Source organism: Sebastes fasciatus, chromosome 10 (assembly GCF_043250625.1).
Source record: "Sebastes fasciatus isolate fSebFas1 chromosome 10, fSebFas1.pri, whole genome shotgun sequence".
Classification (NCBI taxonomy): Eukaryota; Metazoa; Chordata; class Actinopteri; order Perciformes; family Sebastidae; genus Sebastes; species Sebastes fasciatus.
The window spans coordinates 3,477,840-3,495,240 of NC_133804.1; the positions used below are offsets into that span (position 1 = coordinate 3,477,840).

General features: G+C 40.2%; 1 protein-coding gene across 1 annotated transcript; it reads right to left on the bottom strand.

The window, feature by feature from the left end:
* Positions 1 to 5,522: 5,522 nt before the first annotated feature.
* Positions 5,523 to 17,345, bottom strand: LOC141774919 (cyclic nucleotide-gated cation channel-like). Its single transcript, XM_074647737.1, has 11 exons — positions 15,164 to 17,345; positions 14,733 to 14,822; positions 12,790 to 12,900; positions 12,450 to 12,641; positions 12,249 to 12,359; positions 10,717 to 10,823; positions 10,084 to 10,571; positions 8,531 to 8,809; positions 7,207 to 7,305; positions 5,779 to 6,156; positions 5,523 to 5,702 (listed from the first exon to the last, which is right to left on the bottom strand). Exons 2-11 carry the CDS (start codon positions 14,819 to 14,821, stop codon positions 5,523 to 5,525), a joined length of 2,034 nt encoding a protein of 677 aa, XP_074503838.1. The 5' UTR covers position 14,822; positions 15,164 to 17,345.
* Positions 17,346 to 17,401: the final 56 nt, after the last annotated feature.

Genomic DNA, 17,401 nt, shown 5'->3' on the forward strand with positions numbered 1-17,401 from the left:
ATTTAGCCTCCTTCCTGACAAGCTAGTATGACATGGTTGGTACCGATGGATTCCTTAGGTTTCGTAGTTTCATATGATGCCAGTATCTTCACGCTAGCTTTTTTTTTTTTTAGCCTAAACAACTGCAAGTTGCATTAATGCGTTAAAGAAATTAATGCCATTTGCGTTAACGCTTTATTATGGCGTTAACTTTGCCAGCCCTACTTGTTTGTTATGTTTTGTAAGTGATTGTATGTCTATGTGTACCTGTTACCTTGGCATCAATAAAGATTAAAAAGGGAAAGAAAACTCTCTAACAATGATTAATAGACCGTTCATTCAAAATGAAAATTGCAATAAAACGTACCTGTTCTGCAGCAGACACAGGTGTCACACTGGCTACCAGCAACATGCACAGCAACACAAAGCTCATCTCCACGTCTGAAACACACACCTACAAAGATGTATGCACATGCACACACACACACACACACACACAGTAATAGTCAATATACTACACGTGCACACATGCACACACAATATGAAGCACACTCAGATAAGATCACACTCAAAGACTCTTAATGAGGAGCAGAAAATAACCTATCAATGTTTCTAGAGCTGTCATATGACTGCAGAGATCAGACAGGAACAGAAAGATAGAGAGGACAAAAACTGAGAGACAGAAGATGATAAAGACAAAGACTTCTGAGGAAGGAAGATAAAACTAGATGCAAGGAAAGACACGTGCACAGAGTGCAAGGGGAAGCAAAATGGGACAAAAAACAAAGCACATTAAAAAAGAAAGAGAAAGAAGTGAGAGTAAAAGTAAGAGAAGCACAGAGGACCAAACAGAATGTTTCTACCTTTTTAACAGTGATTTCTCACACTCTCCACGAGGTCCTTAAAAGTCACTTCCTGATATCTTGCAGTCATGTGATGTTGGACTTTGGTCCCATGGCACTTGTTGACATGGCTGCAGAGCATGCAGTGGCCACATTAGAGGGGACGACAACATGGTAATAACACACACACACACACAAACATGACTTTGTTATGAAGTATGTCATTGATCATGCTAAAAATAAATGGTCAGTGTAAGAGTAGTATTTAATAGTATTTTAATAATAAAGCTGCAGATATAAAGAATGAATGGGTTTAACAAGAAGTAAAAGTATTTAAAAACACAGAAACAGATTGAAAGCAAGGAGGGTTTTTCAGAAGAAAAGGGAAAGGTATCCATTTTTAGGTTATGAGGAAAAATATTACTGTAATCTAATTAAATTGCTTGTGTTGTTTCATCTGCAGTCATTACGGATATAAGACATAAAATCATCAGTTGTCAGTACTCTGGCCAACAAAAAAAATATTTTCAATTAGAGTTGTGAAAAGAAAGGGCACACCTTCAGAGAACTAACAAATAACTATTAGAGTAGGGCTGTCAATCGTTAAAATATTTAATCGCGATTAATCGCATGATTGTCCAAAGTTAATCACAATTAATCAAAAATTAATTGCCCATTTTTTATCTGTTCGAATTGTACCTTAAAGAGAGATTTGTCAAGTATTTAATCCTCTATCAACATGGGAGTGGACAAATATGCTGCTTTATGCAAATGTATGTATATATTTGTTATTGGAAGTCAATTAACAACACAAACAATGACAAATATTGTCCAGAAACCCTCACAGGTACTGCATTTAGCATAAAAAAATATGCTCAAATGATAACATGTCAAACTGCAGCCCAACAGGCAACAACAGCAGTCAGTGTGTCATTGTGCTGACTTGACTATGACTTGCCCCAAACTGCATGTGATTATCATAAAGTGGGCATGTCTGTAAAGGGGAGACTCGTGGGTACCCATAGAACCCATTTACATTCACATATCTGGAGGTCAGAGGTCAAGGGACCCCTTTGAAAATGGACATGCCAGTTTTTCCTCGACAAAATTTAGCGTAAGTTTGGAGCGTTATTTAACCTCCTTCATGACAAGCTAGTGTGACATGGTTGGTACCAATGGATTCCTTAGGTTCTAGTTTCATATGATGCCAGTATCTTTACCCTAGCTTTAAAGGACTGAGCCCGCTGCAACCTCCGAAAGATCTATTGCATTAAAGCTGAAGTAGGTGAGATTGGAGCAAATATGATTAAAAAAAGTTATTTTTATAAAACGGTCGCTATATCGTGACAGTAGTGCATGAGACAGGTAACAAAAGGTAAAAAACATCGTGTTCCTGTGTGTCCTCCGGTGTCCTCCGGTGCTCCTAACGGCATCTGCAAGATTTCACAGACTGGAGGAAAACAAGCAGTCAGAGCTGATCTGAGGTCTGCTGTCCATCTGCCGTCTATGAGAGCCGGCTGTCAATCACTCGTGAACTCCGATCAAACAGTCAAACTAGGCAGCGCTGATCAAATATGAATCAATATTCTGTTACGTTAATGCCTATTTCTCTCCTCAAATGTTTTCAGAATCATCTTGTAGTGCACGGTTTAGCTGTGAAATGAGAAAGTTTGTGACACCGCCGCCATTGTGAAATCTGGTGAAGGAACGCCAAGTTCCGGTCACATGACCGGAGCACAGCCAATAGGAACGCTCTCTCAATGAAATTACCTGTGATTGGTCAAAGTCTCCCGTCATAGGCTTTTAGATTGTCTAAAGCCTGAAAACAGAGCCATGAGGAGGTGCAGAAGTCTAGTTATCTCTCAGAACACTTGAATTACAATATGCTGAAAGGTTATTATGGGATTTTTGCCCAATAATGCCAAAGATATACTGCCTACTGAAGCTTTAATGCGTTAAAGAAATGAATGGCATTTAAAAATTTTAAATTAAAACAAATTTGCGTTAACGCGTTAACTTCGACAACCCTACTTTATAGACAACACTACACCTTAAACAGAAAATGTGCTTAAAGCAATAGTTTGAAATTTGGGGAGTTAGACATTCCGAAAATGTTGAATTATTCCTTAAAATAAAAAACTTTGTATGCTCTTTGATAGCTTGAAGTGGTTATGAGTGACGACAAGTGTATTAGCACCTTTTCAGGTAGCGTGAGACGTTCCCGTAGATAAATAAAACAATCCACAGGACTTGTGTTGTGACATGCCATATTCCGAATTAGCAGGAAGATAATCACTATGCGCTCCCTAGTGGAAAAAGACACATTGAAGACACCTGTTAGACACCAGTCAAGTGGACAGTTTCATGACCTAATAATGTTCCATAGTAGTGTATTGGTTAAGATCTGTTTTAGTCGTTGAAATATTAGTAGGCTAATTGATTCATTGTGTTATTGTTTTAATGTATTCTAAATTGTGTGTGGCCGGTTTCAATGTTTTTTTTCTAAGCAAATTTATATAAAGTACTTTGAGCTGCATTTAAGGTGACACCCAGATCAGACAAGAGACCCTTCGCTAGAAACGCAAGGCACACTGCTCGTCAATGTCACACCATAGACTGTATATAAGAAGTGGACGTAGTCACCGTGACGTCCCCCATTGGTTGGTGGACTGCCGTTTTGAAGCCTTGAGTTCGGCATTTTGGCTGTCGCCATTTCGGTTTTTTTGCAACCAGAAGTGAAACTAGAGGGTGAAGCTAAACACAACCAAAGGCTGCATAAGACATCTTCAGGTGATCAAAAAGGGTATAATTAACTTTCATGAAGTGAAAACACACTGTGAAAGGGTTAAAGTTCTAAGACGACAACACGGACAACTCCCAGACAGGACAACGCCGTGAGAGCGACCTGTCAATCACAAGGTAGCCACGCCCTAAAGCATCCCCTGCTTTATGGTCTATTTCACTCTAAATGGGACCACAATTTACTAAATGAACATCATGCTGTATAGAAGAAGACTTGAAGCCAGCGATTGAGACCATAAACTCGTGTTTACAATGTTTACTGAGGTATTAAATCAAGTGAGAAGTAGGCTCATTTTCTCATAGACGTCTATACAATCAGACTTATTTTAGCAAGCACAGGAGTCGCCCCCTGCTGGCTGTTAGAAAGAATGACAGTTTAAGGCACTTCAGCACTGACTTCACTTAACTTTTCAAACTCAGAGGTTGCTCGCTGGTTAGACACAAGTCAAGTGGACAGTTTTTTTGACCCAATAATGTTCCATAGAAGTGTCTTGGTTAAGATCTGTGTTAGCCATTCCATTATTAGCGATTGGTTCATTGTGTTATTGTTCTTTATTATAAATCGTGTCTGACTGTTTAAATATTTTTTTTCTATGCAATTTTATATAAAGCACTGCATTTAAGGTGACACCTAGGGTCCCAATCAGACAGAGACGTGTCGCTAGAAACGCATCGCCAGCAAAACTAATATTTTCCTATGATACGGCGTGTTCGGCATGCACTCCTCTCTTGCTCACTCTCTCTCTCTTTTCTAGCTGTTTTTAGGCATGCATAAAAGTTAAAATATTCTCAACTTTTAATCACAAGGCACACAGTCGCACCGCTCGTCAATGTCACGCTTGGCCCAGGCAGCCAATCAAATCAAGCAAGCTTTACTACTTCACCTGTTCCTTCCTGTTTTGATGACAGTAGATGTGGTAGGAACAGTGGGACAATGGCAAAGGCAAATATTTAACAGTGTGTAGGATTTGGCGGCATCTAGTGGTGTGGATGCAGATTGCAACCAACTGAGTACCCCTCCGCTCACTCCTCCAAGACTTCGGTAATGTGAGCCGCTGAGTGCAAAACCGTGGTAACACCGTTCGCCTTGCTCAGAGGTCATCCTTACCATAATAACATTACTTTGGGAGCAACGGAAGTCAGACGGCGGCTGGTGGTACCACGGTTCTGCACTCAGTCTCACAAGCGTGTCGGAGAACTACGGTGTCCTTCAGGTAACTTAAAACGTGAAAGGCTCTCTCTAGAGCCAGAGTTTGGTTTGTCCGTTCTGGGCTACTGTAGAAACATGGCGGAGCAACATGGTGGACTCCGTGAAGAGAACCTGCTCCCTGTACATATAAAGGGCTCATTCTAAGCTAACGAAAACACAACGATTCTTACTTTAGTGTGATTATACTCTAATGAAAACATTAGCATAACAACAGTTATAAATATTATATTCCATTTCTACCAATAGATCCCTGAAATAGCACACTGTTCCTTTAATTAACTATGTAGTTCAAGGTAACTGTAACTATATAATTTGTCTGCTTGAATACATTTTTTTTCTCCATAAATCACATTTGATCACCCGGTTGTGCACACAGCCCCCTCCACAGGCCCACCACGCTGTTTTGCCCTTACGGCGCGTTTCAGCGACAGCTCTCTGTCTGTCTGACTCAGCTGCTATACACATACAGTTTATTAGTATTATAATGAAATCACTTTACACCAATAAGTTCTCATTCTGCTTTAAAATCTGTGTAAAATTGTACGAGGCAGAAAGTTTAAAAAAGTTAAGAAACAAACAAACATTAAGACACCTTCAAAATAAAACACATTTTACAGAATTGTGTCAAAGGTCAGTTAACATCAAACAAAATGAGAAGTTTAGAATGTTTTCTTGTGTATTTACATTCTTTAGAGCCGGATGTTGATTTCACTGCACACGCCGTCACCAACACTCTCGTTGCCGTCGGCGTCTGACAGAAAGCCGCTGCCTGTGGTCACGGTGGTGACGTTGTGTTCGAGGTTTGTGATTCGCTGTTTCAGTCGAAGCTGGGAAGAGTTGAACTCGCTCTGCAGACGGGCCAAACACGTCTGAAAACAAGGCTCTCATTAGTTATTATTGTCACGGTACCGACAGCAGCTGCAGTAGTGGACTGATAGTACCGACCTGTAGCCGATCCAGACTGCTTTCCAGCCTCTCCACCTTCTCCTCGAGCTCCTCCCCCGCTGACACGCTTACTTCCTCCAGAAGCCCCTCCTTCTGCAGGATGTCCCGCCCCCTCTGCTCTAGCTGGGCCCTGGCATGCGGGAACTCCTGCAGCGCGTCCATCAGGTCTTGTTTGGAAAGGCAGAACAGGTCTGAGTATCCCAGACTGCGAATATTAGCCGTACGCCTGTTCCCCATCTTGCTGCCGCTGATGTTCAGGATGCTGATTTCTCCGAAGCAGCTTCCTGATGTCAGAACAGCAAACTGGGTGACTCCATCCTCGCCCACCACGGCCAGCTGGCCATCTTTAATTATGTACATCTCCTTTCCCACATCTCCCTAGGAAACAAAACACACATAGAATATAAATCAGTACTTTTAACAGCAATAACAAAAACAAACAAAAAGGCAGAAGAACTGAAAACTAGCCTAGTAGCCTACTGTTACTACTAGTGCCACACCTAGCGCTGCTGTAGGTATAGCACTAGTAGTCACGTAGGCTATACCTACATGACTACTAGTGCTACACCTAGCGCTGCTGTAGGTATAGCACTAGAAGTCACGTAGGCTATACCTACGTGACTACTAGTGCTAAACCTAGCGCTGCTGTAGGTATAGCACTAGTAGTCACGTAGGATATACCTACGTGACTACTAGTGCTAAACCTAGCGCTGCTGTAGGTATAGCACTAGTAGTCACGTAGGATATACCTACGTGACTACTAGTGCTAAACCTAGCGCTGCTGTAGCTATAGCACTAGTAGTCACGTAGGATATACCTACGTGACTACTAGTGCTAAACCTAGCGCTGCTGTAGCTATAGCACTAGTAGTCACGTAGGATATACCTACATGACTACTAGTGCTAAATCTAGCGCTGCTGTAGGTATAGCACTAGTAGTCACGTAGGCTATACCTACATGACTACTAGTGCTACACCTAGCGCTGCTGTAGGTATAGCACTAGTAGTCATGTAGGATATACCTACATGACTACTAGTGCTACACCTAGCACTGCTGTAGGTATAGCACTAGTAGTCATGTAGGCTATACCTACAGCAGTAAATGTAATGTTATCAATTCTAAACCTGCCTTGGAAGGTGGCCTGTGAAGTTTTTGACCACTAGCAGAGCTATGGAGCGATGTTTTTACATGTGGGTCTATGTTTTGGTTGCAATGTACATGTATTATGGGCTGGGTGACCAGCTTTTATTGGAATAAATTGACTGCTGTGTTTGGACATACCATTCATAGTTTCATACATCCATTACAATACTACATGAATATAATTTATAAACATTTCATAAACAGCTATTCGTGACACTTTGTCAATCGTAATAATTGGTTTGTAAACATATAATACAATAATACATGAATAAAATGAATACTCACCTTTCTACAGATGTAGTCTCCTGGACTGAACACCTGCGGTCGAAGTTTTAATACCAATTCTACAAGGAGACCCGCCTCGCAGTCCTGGAAGATACGCACCTGTGTTCAAATACATACACACACACACACACACACACACACACACACACACACACACAACAATAATGTTTGAGGAGCTTGCATGTAATGGTGGTTAAAAAAAAAGGGAAACGAGAAAATCTTCAGAACACAATCACACATGACATTGTTACAGAAGCCCCTGATGCCTCGTTTCCACATAGCTCTGTGTACGTATGCAAATCAACCGGAAGTTCATTCATTGCTATGGAAACCTCCGTAATTTGCCTTGAATACGCATACAATTTTTTTTTTTTAAATAGAACTTTTACAGCAGATAATGAACAGAACGTATGCACTGTGGAATTAGCAAATTAATAAAATGATTGATGAACTGCACGTTTTTCACTGAGAAGCACTCGTTGACGTGGTGCAGTTATTCCAACAGTGCTGGAATATTATGAGAGCTCTATTTCTACCTTTTTTTCGAACTGAAAAGTTTGACGGCATATTTTGCAGTTTTTGTAACTAATTTTTAAAAAGAATTATGAACCACTATGCATGCACAGTCTATGTTACACAGCTAGCATGCTACCAATGTTAGCTAAATATGCTGTTGAACTTTTTTCACTTTGAAAAAATGTAACGTTATAAATGTGATGGCAAAACTAGACGGTGGAAAACAGACAGTAACTCATAGATATAAAAACAATGTTTTATATTGTAACTTCTCTCCCATATCTGCTTTGGTGTTTCTATCCGTAAAGAGATGCATTTCGTGATCTATTTTTTAAGTCTGATCTAAATTGTTTTCTCTCCTGTGTTTGACTGACTTAAGAACAGCTGAAAAAAACTTTTTCTAGGATAATCTTTTTTAAGTTCCTTAAAAAATTTATATATTTAACAAGTGGGAAAAAAAAAAAATGTTATCTGTGAAAACAGATGAAAAGAAAACATTTTGGCAGGTGAAGAAGTTTTTTTGTCAGGATAATTTTTCCCATTTGTTGTTGTAATATTCATTTCAGCCACATGAGGCTGTAATGCAACATTACGCCATGTTCTTAATAGGACTAAAAGCATTCATGTTGAGTTAAAAAAATAATAATTAACAAACTAAAAAAGATTATCCTGGCAAAACCATTGGTTCTTAAGTCATAAACACAGACATACTGTATGAGAGTAGTGTTATAACTGGTTCAACACGTGGATGAGAAAAGAGGCTTCGAGATGTAAATGGAATTGGGTCACATTGTTTACGCGTCGTTACCTTCTTCAGTGTGTCCAGGTGAACATTAATAGCAATCTCTGCTCTCAGTTTATTGGGCAGGCTCCTCAGCACTTCCTGTTCATCTATTGTCTTCTGATTGGTCCAGAGGTAGTCGAACCAGCGGATGACGCGCTGCTCCAGCACCTTGCTTACATGCCTGAATTGCATGTAGTGTTTCAGGGTGTCTACGCGGCTCTGAAAGCCTGCTCTCGTGGCATTCATATTGGAGATCATGGATCCGACGTTGCCCACAATGGAGGCAAAAATCAGAACACCAACCTAGGACAGAAACACCAGTATTAGCCATTGTGATAGACCGGAACAACTGGGATCCACACGGTAAGACTTTTATGGATCATTCAAGGTAAGATAATATCAGCTAAGATTACACCAGTGGTTCTCAACCTATTTTCCTTGAAAGCCTCCTACTTGTATCTAGGAAAAGCTGAGCCCCCCCCCCATACCCATATTTCTGACATCAACACCCTAAAAAGAATTACAAATCCTTGAACAAAATCCTCTGTTTGATTAAAGTGATTCAGTGTATTAAATGAGTTAGTCTTTTTTATTAAATCAGCTTTCTTTAATGAAAAAAACTCAGTTTCGTCAACATAAATAAAATTATGAAGTCTTAGTGGACTCGCCAAGCGAATGCAGATACCTAATATGTTCTTTATAGTGTTAGAACCTAAATGGACTTTTTGTTATTGTGGTTATATACATGTTATTTCTGCTGTTGTTAGATTACTGTTAGACTGCCCTGTTAATAAAGGTGCTGCCTCCCTTTGTGTGAGCAAAATGTCATTTTTGAAAGACTAAACTCCAATATGGATTGAAGCAGAACATTTCATTAGATAAAAACACGTTGTGAATATAGGAAATCACTACATCTATCTTTTTTTAAATAAATGTTGACTTTTGGATTTTACAATGCTCTGGAGTTGTTGGAAATGTTTGGATCACTTGAGTCAGAATCAATCCTAAGTAGCCAACAATCTAATTGTACAAATAGTATAATACTAATAATATTAGTGTTGCTTAATCTTTATCTGCAACTGTGCTTAAATACAGAGTTTAAACAGAATGTGGCCTACTAAGTCTGGGTTTCTTTCACAATAATGACCCGCTAGCTGTACATTATCCTGGTTATTACACGGCTACTTACCTAAGAAATCAATAATTTGACACAAAAACGGTCCGCCAAAGTCTGACATCAGAACTGCGCCCATAGCAACAATCTTTTATACATAGCAACGGTCTGCTATAAAGAAATAACAGACCATAGAATGCTGTGATTGACAAATCAAAATCGAGTATTCACAAAGCCGTGTAATAGGTAGCAACAAAATATATCTTTTTAAACAGTTTTAAACATTTGTATAAATTATCCAATAAGTGTGTTATTATAATTTTGTGTTATACATGTGCAAATCTAATTTTTACAACCTCAGAGCTGACAAATCCTGGCACCCCCTGTGATCTTTGGCGCCCCCTAAGGGGGGCCCAAACCCCAGGTTGGGAACCACTGGGTTACACCTTTGCTATTGACTTACCAGAAAGTCAAATATCAGGAACAAATATTCCTCATCTCTGACAGGAGGAGGCGTCTCTCCAATGGTGGTCAGTGTCAGAGTGGACCAGTACAGACAGTATATGTAACTTCTGGTCAGGGAGCCAAACTCAGGATCCGATGCATTGGGATAAACCCAAGAATCGGAGCCCAGTCCGAGGACCTTGGAGAAGCTGTAGTACCCACAGGCGTTCCAGTGGATGATCACCAGGATGTACAGAACCAGTTTACAGATGCGGAAAGCGTTGGGGTAGCCCGTTCGCGTCTCTGTACGTTCAAACCACTCAAACAGGCGCGGCAGACGCAGCAGCCGGTTGAATCGGAGGAGGGGAGTGTAGCCGATTCCAACGGCCAGGTACAGGAGGTCAGTTGGAAGGATGGAGCAGATGTCCATTTTACACTGCAAGGTTCGAACGTAGGTTTCTCTCAGACGCCGCACTTCTTTCACCATCAAGCCTTGATCCAAGAAACCTTCCCATACATGATAAACATAAATAAATGAATGAATGAATGTAGATGTCTCTCAGATGACAAACGTATTAGTTCAAACCAAGTTACTGTTTTGTATTATCGAACATTTTCATGTGGAAATTTGAGTCTTGTGTTTTTTCAGTACCTGTGTGGAGACGAACAGCTATATCCAGGATATAGACTCCATCACAGACGTAGTCCAGTACCAGCCACACCAACACATTCCTCATCTGGAGCTCATCGAAACAGGCCCTACAGAAACACATACTAGCAAATGAATAAAATCACAGCAACAAGTACAATATTCACTCTCCTTTCAGCTTTGTTTGAACAACCTTCTGTTAACACGGACACCAAAATAAAAAAACAACAGGTAACGCAGCTGCCACGCGTAGTGATTTTCACTATTCACAAATATTTTCAGGAACATTGCAGGCGAAGAGCTGTTTTTGTCTGGTGCCAATGTTCTTGTAATGTATTTAATTAATATTAAATATTCAAATAACCCAGAAAAATATTGTAGTAAATGCTTAACCGCAAACAAGTCGCGGATTCAAATACGTCATCAGCATTAGAGTCTCGTGATTGGTTCGCTCGCTCCACGTCAGACAGATGTAATCCTTTACGTGCTTGACCCTGCAATGTTACTGCTTTCATTCCAACACAGCCGTACCAGCATTTACCCTGAAATGCTACAAGGTCTTGAGGTGGGAAATTGACCAAATGCAGGGATATACTGCATGTGTGAAAGGGACTCTAGTCAGTAGCATGCCTTAAGCCTCTTCCACGCTGGGAACGTCAGGAGCGTGTGGTGGCTGCCTTACCTGTTGTTTTTTATTTCTGCCTCCGTGTTAACAGGCTAACAGGTTAGGGCAGCCACACTCCCGCGTGAGACGCGTGTGAGTCTCACGTGCATCTCAGCTGCGTCTCTTCTAGAGATTCGAGGTCTCACCTATTTTTGCCGTGTGCCACACGGCCTCACAGCAACAACACACAGTGAAGGTGATCTATTGACAGTACATTGACATCATATCAGCAACATTACTACAGTTTCGATGTCTATCTGTAGAATATGTCACAGAGATGAAAAAAATACTTATTTTTAAATCAACACTTCTGTCATTTCAAAATAAAAGTCCTCAAGCATTTTTTTTTCTGTGGACAGAATTCCTTCAATTGTTAACACGAGGCTTTTATTCTGAAATATGTGCAGGACAGTGTTGTAGAACATGCAGTGACTTGCAGAGCTCCATGAATGTAGTATGTATAGTATGGGGTTTTGATTGTGGATTATTACTATTATTTACAAATTACCTCACGTTTCTTAACCTTTCTCTGTTTAAAATAAATATAAATTACATTTATGATTAAATGAAATGGCCATTAAAAGGCAAACCCTATGTAGAAAGAAAGGGCTGACAGCATCAGCTGCAGCAGCAGAAACACAGCTGGTGTGAACACCCGACTCATGAATCACATAGCCGCCATGCGACGCAGCCGACGCAGCCGACGTAGCCGACGCAGCTGCCACGCGACGCAGCCGCCACGCGACGCAGCCATGCGCTCCTGACTATCCCAGTGTGGATGAGGCGTAAGAAATAGGATACATAGTAGTACAATAAGTAGCACTAGAACTGACACTAGTATTGTTGTATTGACACAGTAATAGTTCCCAACCTGACAACCAGTAGGGTCCAGTTATAAAAAACGGCAGCACCAATCACCATCAGCCAGTGGTAGTAGGCATTATCAGATGGTGATAAAACCTCTACTTTGCACTTCCTCCTCCTGACAGAGAGGGGCAGAAAAACACAAAGGTAGAGATTTATATGTGAGTGTCAGTTGATGTTTTAATGTGTACGAATTTTGTTGTCTTACGTGCGTCGGGGGCGTCTGATTTCATGATCTGCATCAGAGCCACCGTGGCTGTGGCTGAACCTGCTGGGCGGGGCTTGCATGTCCGTGTTGGCGGGGCCTCTGAAACGCTCCAAGAAGGAATCCGGTCGCTCCGTCTCCTCATTCAAACTCTTCTGCGCCCATTCTCTCAGAGTCATCACCATACTGACTATCCTGAAGACAGGTAGACAGACAAACGTAAAAAAAAGTTTATAATACAGGGCACCAACAATTAACTTTTTTTCCCCCAATAATTATTTATATTAATATAATAATATTGAAAAGTCAACATGTGTATTGGTTCATTTATCAGCTGTCATACCTGGACAGAGCACCTCGCCCACGCAGGGAATTCTGGGAATTAATATCTCTTCTGTCAATGGCAGCCATTCTCTGAAGTTCTGAGGAAGTGTCATCACACATCGACTGTGCTCTACACACATAACCCCCCCCCACACACACACAAACACACACACACACACACACACACACACGCACACACACATCACAAATACATAAAACAAATAAGTTATTTTATGTATTTACGGCACCTCACATGTGGCAATAACATTTTTCATTAGATTATAGGCTATAGAGTGAAACTTTGATTTAACAGAATTGTCACATGAGCAGACAGTGGGAACAATTGTCAAGACAACTGCAATTCTGAAGATATAAATAAAAGAAATGTACATCTATACATTATTATTACACAGTTTTGTTGAATACTCGATTCTGATTGGTCAATCACAGCGTTCTACTGTCTGTTATTTCTTTATAGCAGACCGTTACTATGTATAACTGACCATTGCTATGGATGTAGTTCTGAACTCGGATTCTGGCGGATCATTTTTGTGTCAAATTATTGATTTCTTCACTAAGTAGCCGTGTAATCAGCGGGATGATATGCAGCTCGCCGGTCATTATGCCGCATCCCCCTGTCAGGGTTTATTTCACAACAATTACCGGCTCGCTGTGTATTATCCCTTACTTAATGTACATTCTGGCCACTTTGGGGCGGTGCAACTAGCTGTAAACGCAACTGATATTGTCTTTTAAAGTTAAGGTGGTGAAGGTGTTAGCAAACAGCTGCATAGCCATTTGACACATCCAGCAGACACTGAGCAACATTAGCATTCATTTGGAGTCATGTTTCAGGCCACCTCATGAATGTAAGTCCAATATTGACTCTACTTTTAGCTCAGCTTTGGTCTCCACCGACTCCTTAGAGAAATGTCCGGCTCTTTAGCGGCTAAATGCGACGCTATGTTCATTAGCTAGAGGCTAACTTTGTCTGTCTGCCATTTGGTTTAATTTAAAATTTAAACTAAATTGTCATTCCAAATATGTATGAAAAATAATTGCACATAAATTACATATATTTTCTTTAGGGTTGTCGCAGTTAACGCGTTAACGCATAATTTGTTTTAACAGCACTAATTTCTTTAACGCATTAACGCAAATTGTGATTTTTAGATTGTAGCGGGCTCAGTTTTAAAGCCAGAGTGAAGATAGAAACATAGAAAGAATAGATATGAAACTAGAAAACTCCATTGTTTTCATTTTAACGCCACTAATTTCTTTAACCCATTAACGCAATCGTTCTTTCAGAGGTTGTAGCGGGTTCAGCTTTAGAGCTAGAATGAAGATACTGGCATCATATTGAAACTAAAAAACCTAAGAAATTCATCTGTACAAACCAAGTCATGCTAGCTTGTTGAAGCAGGCTAAATAACGCTCCAAACATATGCTACATTTTGGTGAGGAAAAGGGGTCCGTTGACCTCTGACCTCCAGATATGTGAATGTAAATGGGTTCTATGGGTACCCACGAGTCTCCCCTTTACAGACATGCCTACTTTATGATAATCACATGCAGTTTGGGGCAAGTCATAGTCAAGTCAGCACACTGACAGCTGTTGTTGCCTGTTGGGCTGCAGTTTGCCATGTTATGATTTGAGCATATTGTTTTATGCTAAATGCAGTACCTGTGAGGGTTTCTGGACAATATCTGTCATTGTTTTGTGTTGTTAATTGATTTCCAATAATAAATATATACATTTGCATAGAACAGCATATTTGAGTATTAAATACTTTACAAATCATCCTTTAAGGTACATTTGAACAGAAAAAAATGTGCAATTAATTTGCGATTAACTATGGACAATCATGCGATTAATCACAATTCATTTATTACCAGCACCACACATACGATCATGAAAGTGTGTGTGTGTGTGTGTGTGTGTGTGTGTGTGTGTGTGTGTACCTGCTAGGTGTGCTGTCAGCTCGGTCACTCTCCTCTTCTGTCCACGTTTTCACCGACAGCCTGTGTGAATCCTGCACTGGACCGGTCATACTGCACACACCACAGCAACACTCAGTTCATTGTCACCATACAGTCAGACAGATGGACACATACCAACATACCCAACTAACGATACACACAGTCCTGACATAAAGACACATACACACATTAAAGAGGCTCACGCAGACTGCCAAACACCAGACACACAACTCACTAACTAGCACACACATGCAATGATGGACCCACAGTCAGAAAAGGAAGGTCATCCAGTACGAGGTCATCCTGAATCAGGCATCACCACGGAAACCAGGCGGCATAGCAACAAGCTGTATCGTAGTTGTGACAACGCATCATAAGAGGGAGAGACAGACAGATGTTCAAAGTCAACAAACCTGATAAATTTCCAGATATCCCAACGTTAGCTCGTCAATCCATCAGTTCAGCTCACGTCTTCAGCTCAGACAAGACGTTAATCACGAAGGACAGATATGAGGGGTTGGATGGATGGATGGATGCAGTGAACAACCGATCAAAGGAATGATCACATGGCACTCGACAAAAGCTTCCTTTAAATTGCAAATTGTGTGAGTGCTTGTTCCTTTTCACTAGCGAGCTCATCTGAATTCAAGAACCTTGTTTGAAGTGGCCTCTGAACTACAAGTGTGTCTGTGTGCATATATTCTCCTGATTACTGAAAGAGAAGTGTTATTATGCACACACCTGCACACGCAGAATAGAGATGTATTCACAAACTGGACTTTAATCAAAAAATGGCGTTCAGATTTGCCATCATCTTGAGCCGAGGAATAAATAGTCGGAATGTGAATTCTGTGAATTCAGAATTTCACTGAAATGAAACCAGGTAGAGGAGGAGTCAGGTAAGGGGCTGCTTTCAAATACTGCACACACTATTAGGGGAACCAAAAATGCACTTTACCACAGTAGGAAGATGCACGAAAAATACGTTGTTGAGTAAAAAAAATAATAATTTGTGTCTATGTACATGAATCAAATAGATTACATTTTGTGACTATTTCACAAAGTGCTGTGAGACTGTGTTGCATATCAACCACACTGTTGACATCCCTATTGCTGCCAAAGTTAGCGACTAGCTAGTGAACATAGTGGAGCATTTAGCAGCTAGATATTTCCCTCAATAGTTGTGGAGAGCAGGAGAGTGAACATTGATTTTACATTTCAAAAATATGATATTATTCTGGGGGCTATAGAGTGCTACAGGAGTGAGTCCTACGACCCAGAAATGGATTAGCAGTTTAGCATTTCAGGCTCCCTCGTCTGGACGTCACTGGGTTTTTAGTTAGATGCCTGAAATAAGGTTTATGTGTCTTAAAAAAGGCGGTTGCTAACAGGTGGCTTTATAAGACTACTAAACGTCATCACGCCGACTCGTCCTCCTTTACAGCCTCGTTGTGTATACTCGCACTCATGCGACCGTGGTGCAGTTTGTTTATAGCCTAACGTTAGCTTCTTGCTTCTGCCGATTGCATTCACGCTTCAAAAATTATAAAAGTGGTGTTTATTTGTGGAGATTATTTTACAGAACAAAACATGTAGATATCATAAACATTTGTTTGCCTTAGAGCTTATTTTCTGCAATAATCCAAAACCCAATGGAAAAATCCCATTGGCTTTTTGTCGAGGGAACCCAGGGTGATGCTAACTTCCTGGTTGGCCTACAAAAATACATCATCCCTGTTTTCACTTTATGCGCGTACATGAGCAGGTTGCAGTTCTTTTTCCATCATATTATATAGCCTCCAGAATAATATACATTTTTTAAAAATGTCCGTTGTTCCCCTTTAAGTATGAAGGTGAAATTCAGGATATGGTTAGCCTAGCTTAGCATAACCTCTGGAAGCAGGGGGTACAGCTAGCTTGACTTTAAACTAGAGTGAAACATTTTGCATGCCAGCAACTCTAAAGCTAGAGTTAGCAACTATCTAGTGAACATAGTGGGGCATTTAACAACCAGATATTTCCCTCAATAGTTGATGGAGAGTAAAACCGCTAAAAGGAGAATGAACATTGATTTTACATTTCAAAAATCTGTTGATTTAGGTTAAAGGAGTCTAATTATAATGGTCCAAAATGTATGAGATACTGTGTTCACAGAAGAATATACACAGAATTGCAGTCTTGTAATGATGAGGATTATTGAAATATTGTAAATGTGGTCTGTTAAAGGAATAGTTCAACCTTTTGGGAATCCTGCTTCTTTGGTGTCCTTTCTATAGGGAGATGAGAAGATCAGTGGGGAACACCAGCATTTAAAAAAAAAAAATTATATTATTCTGGAGGCTATATGACATGATGGAAAAAATACTGCAATCTGCTCATGTACGTGCATATTACAAGTGCGCACCCGGAAACCACGAGTTGGCAGCGTCATCACGGTAAACAGTTTTCTATTCTCATTAAAGACAAAATACGTAAATCAAATTATTAATTGGCAAATGTAGATTTGTTTTTTAATTTTTACTTTGAGTTTTTAAATGTATAATTCGAGTGCACATTTAACTAATTTATAGTTTTGTTTTGTTTTTGTATTATTCATTAATTCCCAATTCAATTCCAGTCCATTAATTGATTATAATTAAATACTGACAGAA